The 22,249-nt window shown below is 37.5% G+C and overlaps 1 protein-coding gene across 1 annotated transcript in view; it reads left to right on the top strand.

Moving 5' to 3' along the window:
- lats2 (large tumor suppressor kinase 2) overlaps positions 1-22,249 on the top strand; it is a 44,639-nt gene that overhangs the window by 11,668 nt on the left and 10,722 nt on the right. Inside the window, exon 2 of the mRNA XM_030125425.1 lies at positions 981-1,724. Within this exon, the coding sequence (XP_029981285.1) occupies positions 1,359-1,724 (366 nt within the window). The 5' untranslated portion in view covers positions 981-1,358. The remainder of the gene's footprint in view (positions 1-980; positions 1,725-22,249) is intronic.

The raw sequence follows: 22,249 nt of genomic DNA, 5'->3' as shown, positions 1-22,249 counted from the left end.
GTCAGTTAGAAATCCAAAATTATCCAAGTGGTCAGTTGCATCTGCTTTTCAATATGAATATGGTTTATTTTAAAGATAGTACCTGAATAAATCAAAGATCCTGCATATCTTTTTGTTTTAGGGTTGTCTTTTGTGCAATTTGACATTTTTCAGCCCCTGTTGTTCAAAGTACAAAAAACATCTAATTTGAAAAATGAGTAAATAATAATAACAATAATGAATCAAATCATTTTGGATTCTTTTATGTTAAAAAAAAAAACTTAATCTGTGTCAAATGTGCATTTGTTGATATTATAATCACTTTTACTAACAGAACCTTTACATGTGTGAGTATCCAGTGTGTATTAGTGTTTTTACTACAGTATAAAGGTCCAAATGTTATTTCCACAGCTGTTTATAGTGATGGATGTGTGCGTGACATATTGATGCTTGTAATTGACTTTTTTAAAATAACCCTTTTGTGACACTGGTCTACCAGAAAATACTTCCAGAATAAAAGTAAAAATTGGTAGTTTGCTATAGTCTTGACGATACAGTATTCAAATGTGAAACTCTGTGATTTAATGAGAGAACAGCATTACTCAAATGTGTCTCTGAATCACCAGTTCTACTTCCAAACACTGCCTGAATACAGTCACCTGTAGTGTAAGACTTAGACATCTGTTATGTAAACATACATAAACCTATATATCTACCAAAATGTCAACACATTAGCCAAGCAGAACTTAAGTCATTTGTTTTCCAATTCATTTTATCAAAGTATGTCAGATTTGGTACATTTTATCTCTGAAGCAGATCATTTCCCAAAAAATTATACAACACTGATACATCTTCTTCATCTTCTCTGAATAGCTATGAACATTTTTAGATCCAATTCCACATATTTTAGCTGAAGGACAGAAGGTAAAGTGCCTGTTGTCCTTTCAGAAGAACAACACTGACCATAGTCCCTTTGCTCTGATCCATCTTTTCCTTCACAGGCTCAAGTTGGCAGCATCATGGTTTGGCTCCGAGGTACCCTCATGACGGGCTGCATTTCCTGGAATAAGCTGGAACCTGAGCCTTGAAAGTCACACCATGGAGTGCCTGTAGTACCCCTCCTCACCTTCATCCCCCACCATCAGCAGGAATCGGGCACACAAACAAATAAGGGACACAGAGGAGGCCTCTTCAATCTGCTCCTCCGATCTGTGCTGCTGCAGACTCTTTATCTATTTAGGTCAGCCAGCTTGGATCTGTGGAGGGAGCAGTGTAGAGTAAGTGTGCGTGTGTGTGTGAGTGTGTATGCATGTATGTGTGTGTGTGAGAGAGTGGGAGTGTGTGTTTTAGAGTAGGTGCCTGCCCTGGGCACCGAGGCCATGAGGCCCAAGACTTTCCCAGCTGCCCCATATGTGGGCAACACCCGCCAGAGGCTTCAGGAGATCAAGGAGGGTCTGAAGCAGCCCGCCAAGCTGGTGAGCCAGGCGCTGCACGGAGGCAGCTCCCGCACCGAAGGCAGCAGGGGGGCTGACTGCAAGGGGGGCAAAGACACTGCCAGCAGGCAGCAGCAGCTCAGACCACCACAGAAATTCAACAACTACCAGAATGCCCTGCGGGAGATTCGCAAGTCCCTCATGCCCTTTGCTAATGAATCGGGCCCCTCTTCTGGATCAGGGCACCCCGCCGGCGCTGGGGAGGTGAACAGGCAGATGCTGCAGGAGCTGGTCAATGCTGGATGTGACCAGGTAAGATGGAGACAGACTTTTACAAACAGGGCTCTGCAGTGTTGTCAACTATCTTAAATGGAAGTAGCTAAACCTTTAGATGACTAACCTGTGGGACAAAAATTCGAAGACATTTGGTTTTATTTGTCAAGTTGTTTTGAAAGTTGTCAAAGTATTTAAATAATTATAGAAACTTGTAATAAAGATGATTAAAATCTCAAATCTAATGATAACAAAACATTTAATTATGAATAAAGGTGCACAATATTGAAACGGTTATATCAGAAACATTTTCGAGACATTGTTATTATTTCACTCATTTACAGATAGGTTAGGACACTTAAAATGGATCTATAAGTCTATACTGCAAGAAGAGACTTTAACACATTTTGATTTGTCATGAAGACAATGAGTAATAACAGGTATTTATTTCAACATCCAGTAGAAAATACAGACTGACTCCACAAACGAAGAAGCAGAAAACATATTTCAACAGTAGGTCATGTGGTCTATTTCCGGTATATATTTAGAGCTCTGCGTTTTGTCAAGAAAATAATGTAATTAATAATTAAGAAATCTGAGCAAAGTAAAAGAACTTATAATCATGGTTGATTACTCTAACAAAGGCAAGGGAGAAGGTGTTCCCTGGCAGATAAAGGAGATCAGTAATTCGTCTTTAGATACATCTGATCTTTTCTATCTGGCTGCTGATGGGTCAGCTACTTACACTGAAGACAGTCAATGCAGTAAAACTGCAGAGTCAAGATTTGATCAAAAAGTAGCAACACAACAAAACTAGTTCTGTGGATTTTGGGTTTGTTTCTCTTTGTTTAGATGTAGAATGAGCCATGTGTTGTATGACACTGTTCTTATACCAAAACTGAAAGAAGTGTTGGTAATTAATGAGAAGAGCTTTTTGTCTTATTCACTGTAACAGTCGCAAAAAAAATTTCCAAGTGCTCACGTCTATCTCATACCCTATCTTTGGAAATAGTTGAAGCAATATTTATTGTAAAAGGAAATTAATAGAGTAGACACTTTATGAACACATACTTACCTAAACTGAGTAACTGCATTTTAAGGCATTCATTATTAATTAATCAAAGGCCTTAAATTGATTGGATTTTCCAGACACTCCAGCAGACATTAACACACAAGCATTTCTAGGCTGCAGTGAACACCTTGTACTACTCCTAATGGGACTAGATGTCACTTCTTTCTTATCATATTCTGGGGAAAAATCCATAGGTTTTTTCCTAAGTTTTCATTTTATCTTTTCAAACGCTTATCTTAATAACTCAGTGTTTAGAGCCTTAGACCAGTGAGAAATTCACAAATCTTTAAAGCCTTAGTGCTTTGACTATAATAGTTTTTTTAGCATCGCAGGGAGAAACTTCCATTATTACCTTTTAAATATATTTTTAATATATTGGTCTGAGACATGAGACTTGTAAGACCTGCAGATCTACGCCATTACAAAGATTTTTGTCTAATCATATGTATATGGTCATACGGTTAAATATGTGGTTTGCAGCTGTAAGTTCCAATCGCTGATCAGATTCTGTCAGACAAAACCTGGATGTGATTCTACTACTCTACTCTGTCTTGACGTGGAAGCTTGGAACAGTGGCCTCATTTAAACACAACATCACATTCATTTTATATTTACATTTAGTCTTTTCAGTTTGGACCGAGAGGAGAGAGCTGCAGAAGGAAGGTCTGTACTCTCAAAGTCCCCCTGATTTCAGTTCCTACATCTTTTACATCATTTAAGCTCTCCAACAAAATAGTCCAATCAGCCACAGAGTTTTGTTTTTTTTTTCACCTGATGTTACTCCTATGTGGATCAAACATGCAGAAACAATCTGTGTATATCCACCACAGAGAAATGATCGGATTAAGCCTGGGTTATTATGTGCTAATATGTACCAACCCGACAGATCGTCAAAGGTTTACGTCACCCCTCTCAACATAACTCTAAAATTCCTTCTGATCAAACCAGTCTCTCCCAATTTAGATCTTTATATAAGTTTGATTTGGATATTCCTCTAATTATCAGTGGAATAATAGGATTCATGTACAGGGTGGGGAAGCAAAATTTACAATGAACATTTAGCTGTTTTTTCTCAGCAGGCACTATGTCAGTTGTTTTGAAACCAAACATATATTGATGTCATAATCATACCTAACACTATTATCGATAACTTTTCAGAAGCTTTTGCCCATATGAGTAATCAGGAAAGCAAACGTCAAAGAGTGTGTGATTTGCTGAATGCACTCGTCACACCAAAGGAGATTTCAAAAATAGTTGGAGTGTCCATAAAGACTGTTTATAATGTAAAGAAGAGAATGACTATGAGCAAAACTATTACGAGAAAGTCTGGAAGATACTATTAAAGAAGAATGGGAGAAGTTGTCACCCGAATATTTGAGGAACACTTGCGCAAGTTTCAGGAAGCGTGTGAAGGCAGTTATTGAGAAAGAAGGAGGACACATAGAATAAAAACATTTTCTATTATGTACATTTTCTTGTGGCAAATAAATTCTCATGACTTTCAATAAACTAACTGGTCATACACTGTCTTTCAATCCCTGCCTCAAAATATTGTAAATTTTGCTTCCCCACCCTGTAGATCTACTTATAGATCAAGACCCTCAGTAGAACCAGAAGATATACAGTATGTCCTAATCTGTTTATGGAGCTTTTATCTGAGGCTGTAAAAGCCACTTAACTCAGTTGTCCAATCCCACTTTTCTTTATGCAGTCTGTAATGTTTCTTAATGAAAGCAGAAGCTACCATAAACAAATACAAATACAGTACTGGTCTCCTCTGCCAAGTTTACTGTATTGCAGTTATGTAATGCAGGCCAAAATGTAGAAATGTTGAAATATCAGGTGGATTTCCAGACCAAGCTGTTTGGTATGTACTCTGTGGGTGGATCAGGAGGATCAGGAAGTCAACGTCTCTTTATTCAAATAATGCACAGAATCTTACACAACACAAGCATAGTGGGAAAGGAGCCCCCCTAAACAGAGGAAAACATCAGTATTTAAGCATAATACACGTTACGCCCCAAATACATCATAGTTTGCCCAGCAACAGACAAGTTATCTCCTAAGTAAAGCTGGAGTGACCGTCAAAATGTAACTTCAAGTGGGTGCAATTTGGAGCACGGGATACCAATAAGGCAACAGTTCTTCATACTTCTGTGAAACAAGAACGTACATCATTAAGGATACATTTGTGAAAGATTCAGTACACTCAGTACTTTTTCCATCATGCTCCATCTGCTTCATGGAGGAACGAGGACGGAGAAGTGTTTCCACGTGAATCAAGAGCATGTTTGACCTTTGACCTTCAGCCTCAGAAATCACTGTGTAACAGTCATGTGTAGGCCGTTAATCAGGGGTCACTTCACTTCTTTGACAATTACTCCATAGCATTACACATACCTCTCATATTTATTGCCAAAATCACTCCTACAAAGAGTTTTCAATATGATCTGTCAATCTGTGATGTTAAATTTTGATTTGTGATATTATTAAAACTGATACATGTGCAGTTAAGGGGATAGTAAGGTGACTGCATCACAGCTTTTATTCATTAGAAAAGTGATTAATAATGATTAACAAGTGAATAGTGGTTAAAAAAAGTTGTTTCAGAGTGTTTGGTGTGAAATGAATGAGAAAGTCTTATTTTCGCTCCAGTGGCAGTCATTTTGAACACATTTAATTGTAAATATGAATTTCACTTTCCTTTGATTTATTCTACTTCAGTATGATTCTCAGGCATCTGTCTGACAATTCTCAAGTAGATTTTGACAAGTGTTTACTTGCACTGTCAACGTTGTGACCAACATATCAGTACTTTCTACTAACATTTTCAAAACTGCCTCATTACCTAACATTTAATGAGGGGGAATTATTGCAAATTTTTGTTTTGCTCCATTGTTTTTCTCAACATAAAGAGCAAAAAAAAAAAAAAGATCATAAGACAAGAAAGGGAGACTGTACTGTGGCAAAACAGTGCATGTATGTTCACCAGGTCTGCTCATATGGTTTGTAAAATGCCAAATATGACAGTTTCTTACTATGGACAAGAAACCACCAGTGTATAATTTCCATTTACAGTATGTACACACACTGACCAGTTGTAAGAAAAGCCAAAAGAACTCCTCACGATATATATACATGGCAGGAAATCATCAAGCCACAGCAGTACTGTAACCAAATGCAGCTGGTCCAGTTTGGATCCGGTACACCAGTGGTTAAGGATCTCGAGGACTGGCCCTGTGATGGAGCTTGGCATGTGAAGAATGCTCCGCTGAGGCTAATGCACAGAACTGTGAAGAAATCCTCACCATAACTTGTAGAGTTCTGAGGCTGCCCTGCACATAAAGGTTGAGCGGTGGGGCCAAATCAATCTCAACTCATTACTGTTAAACACCGGATGTGTTTCTGAAGAAAAGATGCTGTAACGCAAAATAGTCATGAAAGACACAGGAAAATGAAAACAATGTAAAATATGCAACAACAACGTGAGATCCAAGAATTGCACAACAATGTGTCACATTAATCAGAATACTTTATTAATCCCAGGGAGAAATTATTGGGTGTTGCAGTTGTCCTATTATGTATAGATGGATAGATGGATGACAATTAGAACAGCAATTTGTACAATATGTACTAGACAATATATTATCAATATGATAATTAAATAAACCTACATAAATAAGTGTGCAGAAATGTAGTTGTGTATTATTATGAGGTTATATGTTGGAATTAAACCGTCTTGAGGTTATAAGGTAAGGTAAATAAAGCCAATTACTCTGACTCGTACTTCAACAAAAAATGAGACATTTAGTAAGTGATGTATCTGATGGTGGAAACAAAAGAAAAACAAAAGAAAATCACAGCATGATAAATGCAGTTATCACCATATAGAAATATATCTCAATAATATTAATTATCCTTTTATCTCCCAGACCTAATCGCAGTTTTTGGAGTCATTGTGTGCTCACAGGAGTCATGTGTCCTACACAGCACAGTACTCTGCAGGTGTTACTCCTGCATTACAAAATAAATGACCATAGGTCTGTGTGATGTACAATGGCAGCCGTTTACTGAGTCACAGCGCCGAGCAGTTGACGTCCATCGCTGCCACCATTGTGAATGGACCAGACCAGTGCCTGCTCAGCCAGTACAAACAGGATGTGAATATTCAATGGCAGCCGGGTGGAGCAGTTCCTCCGGCCGCTGTCGAGTCACCGCCAAGAACGTCGCCTCTCCTCCCCGTCTGTCTGACTGTGTCTGTCTGCGTATATTAGGCGAATGAGTAAATATGTAAATGAGATTATTAATAAATACTTAATATTCATTAAGTCCACTTTTCACATAAATCATGAGTAATTATCAAGTTCTCACTCAAAATATTTCAGAAATGCCTTCAAAATATGCAGTAATAATTAAATACTGCTGTATTACTGCTCTTCTGGGTGTAGAAAAAAATGTTGGTATAAAAGTTGAGCTTATTACAGTTTTCATACCAGCTTTAATAAATCACACTCCTTAATTCATTTATTACTTGACTTTTGTCAGGTTTTTGTAATAATCATAATACCTGAAGAATTAAAACTATCTGTAAAACTAATTTTTAAAAAAAATTAGCAATAGTCAGTTCTTCAAAATTAAACTGAAAGGCTCAATAAAAATAAAAAGAAATGAAAATTCCTGTAATTACTCTTCTCTCATCTAAATCAATACATTTCCTACAGTAGCATCGGAGTCCTCCAGCATCAGTCATGTTGTTATATTTTTCTTTGTCTGTGGTAGGGCTGAATACATATATACAATTCTTCTTCAGTGTGTATTTATATAATCTTATTTTATACTATTTTGAGCATACAGTCTACAGCTCCTTATGCTGTTGGAACAACATGATGAATGTATTTCACCTTCTGTCACCCAGTGCAATATGCTGAGTTGTTGAAACACCACAGAGGGATACAGCTTACTTTTATTTATATAGGCCTACAAAACCTTTTTTTTTTTTTTTTTTTTCTTAAGTAAAGAATAGTGCTTTTATGTTAGAAGCACCTGACCTACTTATTTACTTCACAAGACGTATGCAACTGGTTTTGGTCTTGTTTTACTGAGTACTTCAAGTTCAGTATTCAGATGTACAGTACACTGTGTTTTTGGTCTTAGAAATAAATAGTTTTATATGCTTTTTTTTTTTTTTTTTAGCCTTATTGAGCCCCACCCTAGCATAGAGGCATGGCAGAGGTGGAAGAAGTACAGATATAATACTTTTTTCACTTCTTTCTTTAATCTGCATCTTGTAAACTGAAAAATCATCTATGTGAAACGGTGTGCCCATATATGTTTCATTTCTACTACAGGTACAGTCATAGGTGCAAACTATTATGACGTCCTCTTCAGTGGAACTATAGCAATGACAACAGAGGAAAATAGAATATAAATAAATAAATAAATGATAAAAAAGAATTTAAAAAAATACAATAGAGGAGAATGAAATTTGAAAGTTATGTTATAAAAAATGTAATATCAAAATTTTTGGTTCAGAAAGTAGATGTTTATGATTGTGGATTGATTTTGTTATGTATGTAGTTTTATGTTACGTCACTTTGGCTCACTTGGAGATACAGTCTACTCTCGTTAAACCGCCCGCCGTTATACCGCCATTTCCACCTATCGCCCTCCGCCAGCCCAGTTCCATGCACAAACAACACTTATACCATTGATTTCCCGACCGTTATACCGCCAGCGTGATTGCCATCGAGTACACATAAATTTTAACAATGCACTGAAACAAACGCGCCAGACGCTGATCGCGACAAGCTACGAGTAGGTCTACGGAACGGCCACCGTTCATTTCTCGCAGAACACTCAGTAGGTCAGGATGTCGGGAAGAGGACGTGGGATTAAGCCAAAGCCTCAAGATGATGGGGTGCCATTTCCCGACACGGTATAATAATGCTTAAAATGTTTCCCCACTTTAAATGATCCCTTACAACATAACAGAATCAAGATTTATTTAGAAACGCAATTAGAACGGGTTAACGGAGGCAGCATAGACATCATATAGTAAAGACATGCACATTATGGACGTAACCAGTTGTAACGCCATTTTCGCTATACCGCCAATTTGGCTGTGAACGGAAGTTGGTGGTATAACGAGAGTAGACTGTACTAGTATCTTATCATACCCAACGGTCTGATCAGCTGTGCCGAAATGGAGCAAGTTGAGCTGTATGGAAAAACAGCAATATTCTTAACCTCAGTAGAAATAGAGATACCTGTGTTGATAATGACAGATTTTTGCTGTAGTAAAAGTACAGGCTCTGAAATGAACTCGAAGAGTAAAAGTAAAAAGGATTTATTTGAAGGACATTTTCCGTTTGTGTGTAAAGCTGCCCGCTGGACTTCAGCGAGGAGGTGGTGAACAGAAGGATGTTGGCAAAGCTGACATCCATCATGGACAACCCCTCCCACCTCCTGCATCAAACTGCAGAGGCCCTGAGTAGTAGTTCCCTCAGCACCAGACTTTTACATCACAGTGCAAGGAGTGATACCGCAGATCACCCCCCCCCCCCCCCCCCAGAGACATCAGACTCTATCACAGTTCACAGTAAACCCCCGATATCACACCACATACAGGTGCGACCACAATGTTAATATGTAAATAATATTAAATTTTAATTCCATATTTACATAAATATACCAAATTTCTTATATTTCTTTTTATATTACATTTTTTACTCGTTTGTGTTTTTTTTTCTACCTGTCTTTTTCTCTGCACTTGTTTGTTGTATGTTGCTGCTGTTAACTGTTAAATTTCCCCGTAGTGAGATAAATAAAGTCTTATCTTAAAGCAAAGTGAAGTTCACATCATGATAATTTGATATGTAAGACTGTTAAACCAACTTCAGATTCATCTTTTATTTTGTTTTCATTAAGTTATGTTTGTTCTATGTAGTTGATGGGTATAGCACATAGTCAATCACCAAACTGGTCTTAAAGGGGTCAAATTTTGCTAAACCTACTTTTATTAGTCTTTTGTACATTTATTAGTGTATTTAGGGGCCTTATCTTTATAATAATTTTGGCAAAATTCGAGTGGATATCTACAACCTGTTTCAATTCCTGTTCAATTTGTTGCATCTATAACTAGTTAAGTTACATTTGCACATATAAGGTCAAGACTTCCGACAAACATTTGTCCAAGTACGACATAATTGTCAGCAGCAGCAGTTGTAGTCCATACTGAAAATATGTCCAAACTTCAAGCCGATTACCTAAAATGTTCAATTGTTGGTTGTATTAACAAACACAAGTGGTTGAACGGGACAGAGCAGCACAGACAACAACCTGGAGGGGGTGGGGCGTGAAGTGGCTCATTTGCATTTAAAGGGCCAGCACTCAAAACAACCTTTCTGGTGTCATTACTCAGAAATAGGGTTGAAGATGGACCTGTGGAGTTGAATTAATGCAGAATTCAGACCCAAGCATAGCATTTACAGTTTATGTAGACCACAGGGAAATTATTTAAAATACATAATTCCATTTAAAAAAAAAAAAAAAAAAAAGCAAAATATCCCTCCTGTAAAGTTGGGGTAGCTGGCAATGATGGTAAACAGAACTAATCAATAATTCCTTTCAAATGCAATAAAATTAAAATAATGAGCTTCTTTTTAAAGTTTAAGGAGAGCAATGTAAAGATATTTGTTGAAATGCAGGGTGTAAAAATAAATACTAAAGTACGTGAACAATCTACTTGAGTAGAGTAACTACGTTACTTTTCATATTTTGTTACTTTCCACCTCTGGGTAGTTTTGAGTGTCTTCCTTGTATTTTTAAGTAGATTCCAGAGACACTGTGGCTGCTGTACATCACACAATCTATCCTATTTCATATCAAATGAAATCAAGCCATGAGGCTTCTTCAGTTTCAGACTTTTTTTCAGCCCTACTCTTATCAGCTCTTCCTCCTCCAGCAGCAAATTGCAGTGCGATGTGGCCTGTTACATAATCATCTTTCTTTTTTTTTTTCTTTTTTTTTTTGTAAAGGAAATGTTTTTGAGGGGGAATGAAGGAGGGGGAGGTTGGCATGCCACGCATTGAGATGACAAGGAAGGAAGGGAAGGAGGAGGGTGTGTTTAGCTTTTTCTTCCTCTGAACTTTTCGGCTATCGCACAGGCCTTCCAGTGTAAAAGAACGTTTTGTGGCTGCTTTGGAATCTGCCGCACGCTAAGAATATGAAGGTCTCCCAACGTGTGAGCAAGCAAACACTGCGGTGTTTATGCAACGGTGAAGCCGATGGGACGTGACTTTAAAGCACAGGGTCTGTGTGTTGTGTGTGGAGCAGAGGACGAGGGTCATGAGAAATGATTTGCAAGCGAGAAAGAGAAAATATTTAATAGGCGTGTACATGTGGAGATGACAGATGGACGTCCCTTTGGCATGTCCATCCTTTTGTACTCTGCTCTCTGACTGTCCTCCATATGGCTCCCATTTGCAGGGTCCTATACTGGAATGTGTTTGAGTGTCAGTTTCTCCCTCACACACTTTATCTCAGAAGGATAGAACTATTTGTAAAGTTCATATTGTTGATAGTAACAGCACGAGACAAACATGAGAATCTGTGTTTGCACTAGCGTAGTCTGTGTAGAGTTTGTAGGCCGGTGATTATGCGTTTGGGATAACTTGGTGGCTTGTGGTCTGCAACCATTATGACAAGGGTGCAAATGTGGCCTGGATATTTTCGACAGAGACGGAGGAAAAAGGAGGAGAGAGCGAAAGAAAGAAAGAGAGTGGGAGATGTGAGAGAGACTATCCAGATTGCAAATAGCTTGAATTCCTGCTTCCTGAGCTGTGGAATGTGAGCAAGGAACATCTGTCGCCATGACAGCCGGGGTCACCAGGCCCGCCTCCGCCCAACACACACACACACACACACACACAATCCAAGGCAGGAAGAGCAGAACAATAAAAAGCAGAGACACAGAGAATTACTACGTGTTAATGGTTCATAAGTCAGTTTCAGTGCTGTTTAATGTCAGTTTAGACGTTTGCACTGATGTTTATAGTTTCACTGAGATGCCAAATCCTGTTTAATCAGGTTGTGCTTTTCATTCTTTTACATTTTAACTGTCTTGAACTTACAGCAAGAAGAAGTGGAAGAAGTATTCATGTCGTTTGTTAGTATTAGTGGTAGAAGTGCTAACAAAACACTGTTATGCTATTCCACTAAAAGTAAACTTTAAGTAAGTACTGTCAGAAAATGTACTTTAAAATATGAAAGTAAAAGTAAAATGGTCCCCATCTTTTTGGATCCTTTTGGATTTGTGCCGCTGAAGTAATGTCTGCGTTGCATTTTACTGCTGTATATGTTTTCAAGTTTACATCATCAGAACCACTTTACATACTGTTGGTAGTTAATGTACAGTGATGCATTGTTGCATTGAGTCCCTGTCCCATGAGAGCTACTTATCTCTAAAATGTCAACTTTTCATGAGCTCTTACCTGTTTTCAGCTTTGTGTCAATGAGAGTTTTTACAGACATTTTTTTTAATTTAAGAAGGATGAGAAATTGAAGCATCACTCGTAAAAGAAACGCTTCATCCTTTAATCCCACAGAAGGATGCAAAATCAAGGAATGAGATGAGAAACTGTAATGTGAAAAGAAATAAAAAAATAAAGCTTCCTGCCAGACAAATGTACTGGAGTAAGAAGTACAATATTTGACACGGATACGCAGTGAAGTAGAGGATTAAAAACACAATAAAGTACATTTACCTCCAGTTTGTACTTGACTACAGTAAGTTTCATTGTCTTAAACTATTGCACATCAGAAATTCAACTAAAAGAGTAAAGTAAATATTAAATATGTGATCTGATACAACCAGATCGATGTGATGATTCTTAACTTCACACTTCACACTTTTTACTTTTTTGGAATGCAGTGTTCTTCAGCCGTCATATCATTTAACAGTATACTTTGTATGCTTCCTTATGTAACACATGTTGAAATTAATTATTAATTACATCTAGTGATGTCCCAATCTGGATTTATTTGCTTCGATATGATTTTTTTAATGATTAGTTTTGCCAATAGCGATCCAGTACTGATACTTTTTTACTATGAAAAAAATTGATTTGATTTAAATTTGGAGTCATTATTTATAGGTTATTATGCTATTATATTACTTGAGATCACAATTGGGCTGAATGTGGAACCTGAAATAAAACAAGTATGGTACCTTTGACTCTTAATAACTTTAGTATAACTTTTACACTTTCCAAATTAATACTGTGGGCCAAATTAGAACCTTTGGTGGGCTGGTTTTGGCCCACAGGCCGTATGTTTGCCACCCCTGCTTTGGGGCATCTATGGACAGGTCTGTTTAGGGATGATACAGGGGTGCGTTCTGTGCCGTATGTACCTCACAATGAGTACACGCAGACCATATGGCCGTACAAAGTGAAAGTGAAACTTAAGATGCTTTACTAATTCCTCTAAGTCTCCCGTTGTTGTGCAGCTCATTTTCCTTTTCCCTATCTTCGGAAACTTTAATTTGAGGGGGCAGGGCGAAAATGCCAGATTGACAGCTGATACCAATCTTTAGATCAGATCAGGACATCCCTAGTTATATGTCCCCAAAATCCCAAGGTTTTTGGAGGGCTCAGGACCTGTGATGGTCATCTGTTGTAATTTAACTAAAAACAAATCATTGAAGTCACATAATCACACAATTCATTTCAAGAACAAGTAGGGCTGCACGATTTTGGCAAAAAAAAAAATCTTGATTTTTTTCCTCTAAAAACTCGATTTTCGATTTTGATTTTGATTTTTGGGTAAAACTACAAAAGACAACAGAAGTCAGCATGTCGTTTTCGTGAGCAGCCCACAATGCAAGGCACTGCTCTGACCTCAAATCTGTGATGGTATCACGTGATGAACCCCCAGAAGTTTATTTTTTCTTAATTAAATCTTTATTGAATGAAATAGAGTATACAAACAATGTATGCAACAAGAAAATAACATAAGTTTGCCAGGGGGAATACACTATAATACAATGTCCAAATCAGAGCAAATACTTATGTTTTTTATAGCCTTTTTGTTTCCAGATTTATCTAACAGCTTTAAATAAAGTTCAACATCTTTCAAAAAATAAATAATATTTGTTTTTGTGTTACAGAACTTACATTTGTGAATGAAAAATTTAGCAAGTAAGAGGACTAAATTAATTATTTAATTTTTTTTCATATATATATATGTGTGTGTGTGTGTGTGTGTGTGTGTTGTTGTTGTTTTTTTTAATTTTATTTATTTATTTATTTTTCCTGGGTATCTGGGCCCACAGAAGTGATACCAATGTAAGTCAGTGACAGGCATCAGTCGTGCGTGCGTGCGTGCGTGGACCAGGTTAATATAAGTGATCCACATGCGGTTCTGTTTAAACTGAGGGATCCGTGCGTGGAATAGACTGACCCAGGACACGCTGGAGGGATTCTATCCTGGAGCGGGTGGATGTGTGTGGGCACAGGGCTGTCTGGGCTCCTCTGCTGAGGCTGATGACCCCGAGACCCGGACCCGGATCGGAAGAAGACAGTACGGTACGGATCCGGGACAACGGAAGATGAGTGATCCGCATGCAGTTCTATTTCAGTTGCGGGATCCGTGCGTGAAGCCACGGCTTACAGTGCTATAAGTACTGCGGGCTCATGAACACATTTAAAGTCCGGCCATTGCACGGAGTTCTGTGACAGACCGCTGTCACTGATAGGAGGAGGAGCCTACGGGAGCCCGCAAGTGCACGGCCCGCAGGCACGAGAGAGATGAAATCGATTTTACGATTTCCCTTTTTAAAAAATCGTCCTGATTAAAAAATCCGATTTCGATTTAAAATCGATTAATCATGCAGCCCTAAGAACAAGATATGATCCTCCTTTGAAAAAAATGTATTTCCAGGAAAAAAAGGCAGCTATGTATTCAGACTAATGTGGCATCTCTTCTCTGCAAAGAATTGGAGAAATCTCAACGGAATGTATCTGTTTCTTCTGCTTCAGTGGTATAGAAAAACCTGCAAAAAGTTCCACTGTAACATGCACTGTTGTGATGGCTCTGGTTTAGGACATTTGTTTCATGTATTCCCTCATTTCCTTTATCTTCATTTCCTGGACGCCCTATCCATAAGTACAAAAGCCAAACAAAACACTAAAACCTAAGAATCTGCTTTAGATATTACCTACTCATGAAACATTATGTACCTACATTTTTACTATTTAAGATTTGACTAAATTTGAGAGGACAGACCTACGTTTAAAAGGAGGAAGTAAAATGAGGCAGAAAGGTTTCAGCGAGACATAATGTGACGTTACTGGGCGACTCTGGCAGCCAGGACTCTGCGCTGGCGACACAGGAATGCAACACACACACGTTCACACAGGAAACAGAGTATAAACACTGGTGTGTGTGTATGTGTGCGTGTGGATGGTGATTGTTGTGTATGAAGGTGGATGTGTGCACACAGCATGTAGCGGAGTATTTACACCTGTACACACACACACACACACACACACACACACACACACACACACACACACACACTGTGACGGCTACCAAACACACATGCACACACACATATTGTAGAAGGCATGAAAGTGTGTGGCCATGGCATTTCCTGGCTTTGAGTGTAGACTGTGCCCACGATTGCTGCGTGGCCCCACATTTAAACTGTTTACGTTTGATTTAGTTCCCTCACGACAAATAAAGGCACCCTGTCTTTCTGAGAAACCACAGGCAGAAGGGCCATGAAATGGACGCACAGAGACAAAAGCTTGCTCTGTCCAGGGTTGTTCTTGCATCTCTGTACTCTCTGAAGCCCAGAAAGGTCGGAACGGGGCAAAATCAGACTCATCAGCAGCATTTGCAGAAGAAAATCTGTGTTTTTAATGAAGTATTTTAGACACTGACACACTGAGCACTGCGGAATCACATATTAATGATGGAAAGGTGTGGTCATGGTTTAGGCACCTTCTGTTACTTTTAAATATAAAGGATAAATTAAAGCATTAAAACAGTTTCCATGTGAGTTAAATATACAGCAGAACTAGCTGATCATTTCTGAAAGCCTCTTAGATTTATTTTTATTATCAAAAATTATTCATTTATTTGTATGTTTGATAATAATGATGCATCTTCATTGGTTGTGGGAAGAAATAAAGTATAATACTGAATTGTACCCAGGTAAAGTTTGTTCACAGTTTTGAGATATTTACTTTTTTGAATTTTTGATGAATTTTTGAAATATTAAAAATTTGCCTTTACTTATAATGGGCCATATTTTGATGGCTTATAACATGGAAATGGTTTAAGATATCTATAAAATTACTATTGAGCACTGATAGGAAGTCATATATGGACTTTCATTTAATGAGTTGAGTCCTGCTCCAGTGAAAGTACCACCCACTTCTATTGGGAGATTGATCTCCTACATCCAGACCACAGGACTCTCACACAGCACCAGAACCTGACAACCTCACAAATTCAAGTTGTTATTGGTTCTTTATAGAACATGCTGGTGAGATACAGGGCTGCTGGTCCTAGTTTCACTTTTACTTTAAGTAATAATGCTGGATTAGTACTTCTATTGGTGTAAAGGATATGCATATCTTTTGGTGGCTCTTGTAGCAACTGCATGCATCATAAAATTGGATCAGTTTTAAAGTTTGGTTGAAGTTAGTGTTGATTTTAGGAATTTAATCTGCCTTTACCTATGTATCTTCAATTATTTGTTTTGTTAGTGTTTTTAAGATATATATTTTTAATGTATATTATGAGGCTTTAAGGTTTGGTTTTCAAACCTGTTTGTAACCAAGAAAGAAAAAGAAATGTAAATGTTATTAGAGGTCGTTCCTTCCCTATGCGGCCGGCAGGGGCGTCTCCACTCAGGACTTGAATGCCGGCTCTGTGAGAGTGGCAGGGCAGAGGTCTGGGTTGAAATGTCTTTGCAGTGAGGTCATATGCCATTTTAGGGGATTTCTTCATCTAGGTGTGGGTCGCTCAGTAGGAGAGGGAAAGGCAGACATTCAGACCAGTTTATCTCCTACTCTGGTGTCTTGTTTGTTTGCAGGTTTAGTAATGTGAAGAGTAAAGCTTAAAGCCAGTGGTTCAGTTTGTTGCCCTTTCACCACATAGCTAAATGGTTGCTCAAACTGCAGACAGGTCAGATGTATAAATGGGTGTAAAATGAAAGGAAAAGTGTCGTAGAAAGGTCTTGATATGATGAACCCATTTCTTAGAAGATACTCCCCATTCTGTGTTTTTACAAATGGAGATGGGGAGCACCGTTTAACATGTCGGTACAAAATCTCCCATCAGTGTTCACACTGAATAACCATGAAGACCTTAGAATATCATTTTAATCAAACAGTTCAGTGATCCCTGTGTATGAGGGCGCTGTAATTTTGGACCATTCCCATTATGATTTTCCATTCATTTGGAACGTGTCTGTTAAAAAATATGTATGAGGGACATTGTTTTTTGTTTTTTTTTAACAAAATAACCAAATCTCTTTTGAGGTTTTTTGTGTCATGAAAGAAATTAAAACAACTAAACTGCAAAATTGAAACAAGATGGAAATTTGTCAAATCGGCAAAAGCCAAAACCAAGGAAAAAAAGAAAAAATAGCATTTGTAAATACACATGTTGCTTCTGTAGCTCTCGCCTCTCTGTCTAGATCTTGCTTAGTTGAAGTGTTAGTTCTGTTTTTGGTTTTTATCAGGTGCTTACGCTGCCTTCATGTGCTGTCGGGAAGATGATCCTTTCCTCTAAGTAAATTCAAAATAATAAGTGCGTTCAAGTGCTTTAGTTGTCGTAGCAAAATGAAAAATGACACAATTTATTATAAACCTCCGAAATTGAGTTTCAGGGATAGAATGGCTTTACTCCAAATGTGCCTGATATCCATGTGAACGCGATAACTAGGACAGATTTGGTTGGATTTCTTATTCCTTGATAACCAATGTATGGGACCCCCAGTGGAAGAACCCTATCGATTTCAGCTTCTCTGTGAGTATTGTAAGTCATCCAAATGGGGGCGCTTTAGTTGAAAATCTGTTTTTTGGATATAAATGAAGCAATAATAGGCCGATTGAGATAAAATTTGGTTCATATTGATCGTCTTACAAATGTCCATTTCATATAGTGTCATTTTCAGTCACTAGGTGGAGTTTTCTGGGGAAAAATTGGTTCTCTGACCATTATTCTGCCACTATCAGGTTGACGTAGCTCTAATTGAGTTCATATCGATTATCTAACAATTATCGTGGATAGATTTATATATAGCAGAGGACTGGGGGGGGGGGGATTTCGGGGATACAGTCTTGCTACCTGTCTCCAACAGCATTAGCCTTCTTGTGACCTGGTACTTTGATAAAACAGTTTTGGACATGTTAAATTATCTTCTACAGCACTTTTTTTTACTTTTTTGGTAAATTGCGCATGCTATAAATATGTAAAATCATCAGCTAATAGCAGCAGAATGTTAATAGAAGCATTGTTTATCATTTGCGATGAATCTTTCATTGGTCTTCGCTATGTTGAAAGGTTCAAAGGTTATTTTCCTCTCAGCATCTCGTTTATGAAATTTTTTTCCCACTTCTCCTGTGGAAAATAAACATAAGGGGTTGTTCATGTGCAATTTTTGAGTTCATAGCTTATTTTTACCATAATTCCCATAGCATGCAAAGGCAGGATTATTCACGGTCAGAGTATTTATTACCCAGAGTAGATGTAAGTCTATACTCATTTGGGGAAAAAAAGAGTCAACTGATTGTTACTCAGCCTCGATTAGTGAGGTTTTTTTTTTTACTTTGGATCCAAAACAACATAATATAACAACTATTGCCACACAGTAAAATAGACAGCCCAATAGGGTCAAGCCAGCAGGACACCAGTAACTCCTGCATTCTGTTTAACCTTGTGCAATCTGAAAACATTCAGAACAATAAATTCATAATTTGTTTTTTCATTTGGATTCTCAAAGCTCTCAGGATTTTCTGCATTGAATTAACATAGGAGTAGAAGGAATGATTGGCATTGTGTAATAAATGGCTCGACAGGAATGCTCTGCATCTTTCCTCCTTCACATTTTTGCTGCTGTGTCTCAATCACAAAGTGCACAGAGGCTTATGATTCAAAATGCCAAAGTGGTAAACCAGCATTTTTCACATAAGTGACCTACATACCTCTGGGCTTTTCCACTGACGCACCTGTTGGAGGAGAAACCACTGGACCAGGGATGAGCTCCACATGAAGCCCCCTGGGAGTGTGGTAGAAAAAAAGAGACAAAGCAAAGAAAAGCCACATAAATATGACCATGCAAAGACATCACTCTGAAGTCTAAACTGAAGTGCCTGGTGTGGATTTACAATGATTTTAAGACTTTTTTTTTTTTTTTAATTATCTTTTTATTGAACATTATAAAATAAATTCCACATACAGCTGGTACACAATGGCTGAGTTTTTGTTTTTTTCCATCTCTTTCCACTCTCCTCCAAATTTAATATCTTTAAATTAATCATGACAATCAAAAAATAGAAAATATAGGACAAACAAAAACAAACAAAAAAAACAAAAAAAAAACAAAAAAAAAATTTAAATAAATAAATAAATAAATAAATATATATATATATATATATATATATATATATATATACACACACACACACACACACACACACATACACATACATACATATATAAAAACATCCTCATTCTTTTACTTTAAATCAAATTTGGGAATTACCATTCCTTTCCAAGTACAAAAATAAAATTGTGCCCGGGACTTCGTGGTTCTATACCTTCCACCATACATTTTGCCCGATTACACTAACAGGGTTTTACTATGTTACCAGTGCAGGGAATATATTAAACCAAAACAAATATACAAATACAATTAACAAGAAAAAACTGAACCTCTGTAGCTTGAACTAGGGCTTTTTTTTTTTTTTTTTTTCCCACAATATACATCTCAGATAAAATCAGACCTAATTGGTTTTATGTACTCTAACCAGTTTTCCCATATTCTTTTAAATCTATCCACTTCCAGTCTCAGAGAAAAAGTTAGCTTTTCCATCACATAAATATTGTGTATTACCTCAACCCAGTCCTCAACCTTAGGTACCTCATTCTTCATCCATTTTCTGGTAATTGCTTTTTTGCTTGCAATCAGCATTATTCTATAAATATGTTTGTCCCCAGATCTAGAAAAGTTTATGTCCAGTTTCCCCAGATATAGTACCTCAAATGTACATGGAAGGTCGACCTTCAGTACTTTTTCCATACAATTCTTAAGCTCCTGCCAGTAACTACCAATGAAAGGACAACTCCAGAATACATGGAAATGGTCAGCTTTATCAGCCCCACATAATCTCCAACACTTTGTGTCATGATACTTTGTCTGTGCTGGTGTTCTAAAGAGTCTTATGATGTTCTTCCACCCGTGTTCTCTCCATGATAATGAGCAAGTTGTTCTCCACTGCTGTTCATTTATCTCATCCCATTCATCCTCTGATATGACAATATTTGCCTCCCTCTCCCACCTCTTTTTTATATACACCGTGTCATTTCCCTTTAAGTCTTCCACTCCCTTATATAATTTTGAAATCAATTTATTTTTCAGTTTTGACTCATATGCTAAAGTAAACATTTTAATGAGTTCTAACCCCTTCCCCCTAGTGGTTCCCCTCATTGTTCCCTCTAAATAATGCCTTAATTGCACGTATCTGTATTGATCCAGATTCGTTAGACTATATTGGTCTTTTATCTCTTGAAAACTTTTAATCTCCTTCTTTCTTAAAAGCTCCCAGAGTATCGTAGGTCCTCTGATTTTAAGACATTTTAACAGAAGAGAACTATCAGAGTGCTCATATAATTTAGAGACAGGCTGATTATTTAGTTTGGCCACATGCTGACATTTTAACTAAGCTATATACAGGTTTATTCAAAAAGAATGAATGGATTTCATGACGCATTGCTTCAGTTCTCAAGCATCGTCATGGAATGAGTCAGTGACCATTTGAAAGGAGTTTTTTAAGTTTGAGCTTTTTTAAATGAAAAAGTGCCCCAGCGATGAACTGGTCGGAAGGGGGCCCAAGACCTTGCTCTTTGTGCTTGGCCTGTGAGATCCCCAGACCTCACCGTGTGTGATTTTTAAAAATTTTTTATTTATTTTTTTTTTTTCTTGTGGGGATACATAAGAGATTGCGTTTATGTTCCACCGCTACCCACTAACCTCGATGACCTTAAACATCGAATAACAACAGCGATCAATTCAGTGGATCGTGATACGCTGATACGTGTCTGGGAGGAATTCTCTTATTGCATTGACGTTGCCCGTGCTGCAGGTGGTGGCCACATTGAACACTTGTAAGACAGGAAATAAAAGTTGATTGTGAGTAGAATACTTGGGACTTGGCTGGAGTTTTCTATTGCTTTTCCTTATTAAAATATTGCGCAATGAAGTTGGTTCATTCTTTTTGAATAACCTTGTATATATTGGTTGAACTGGGCGAATACTCAGGCTTCTAAACTGAAATAGTGGATAAAAAAGCACCAGAATTAGAAAATATATATCTTTCATCTAAAGGTCTTTCCTCTCAGTCCAAATCAAAATATGTGGTTAAATATAAATTAAACTAATATCACTTCATGCTGTTATGGAAAAGTGAAACCACTTTTCCAAGCTGTTGTTGAGAACTGTTGAATCATGTCCAGGTCATATATGATGGAACAAAATCAGCAATGGGCAATTACAGCTGTCAGTCACTTTTTTAAACCCCTCTATCTGTCTGAAAACATGTGATTAGACCAAATCTCATGTCACAGGATGGATTTTCTACAGCCTGAAAATACAAGCAAAGAGTAGATGCAAATGCCTTGTCAGACCACTTGAATTACAACATTTTTTTTCTTTTTTCCCAGTGATGCCCAAAATACTAATAATTCTTCCCAATTTGTTAAGTGTGGTTCACTAAAAAACAGAAACAGTATGAGTACAATTCCTGGAATGAAGGTCTTTGACCAGTCATGATTTGACCTCCTTCTTGTGTCTCGACATCTTTTTCCTTTTTTGTGTTGTTGTGACGGGCACAGGAAGTCACTGGTATGCAACTCCAAGTACGGAGGATGCAGGTGGTCGAGCACCTCCAGTAACAGTTGTTTTTTTTTTTTCTTTTTTAAACATCCTCTTTGTATTTGTTTATATGTTGGGTTTATGGGCACCTCAAGCCCAGTTGGCCTCATTTTAAGAAATAATACTCATCAACTTTCTTTGAAATATGGGTAAAATATACTTAATACATTTATACTTTGTGACATGATCTACATGAGAATACAAGAATGCCTGAAACTGAGAATGTCCACATTACTACACACACCAAATAAGACACCTAAAACAACTAGAACCAGTACACAACTCCAGTTTCTTTGTTTTCCTAAATCAATCCCATATGATAAA

This window comes from Sphaeramia orbicularis, chromosome 21 (assembly GCF_902148855.1).
Source record: "Sphaeramia orbicularis chromosome 21, fSphaOr1.1, whole genome shotgun sequence".
NCBI lineage: Eukaryota > Metazoa > Chordata > Actinopteri > Kurtiformes > Apogonidae > Sphaeramia > Sphaeramia orbicularis.
The sequence above is the reverse complement of the archived record's forward strand: the minus strand, read 5'-3'. Positions and strand labels throughout refer to the sequence as shown.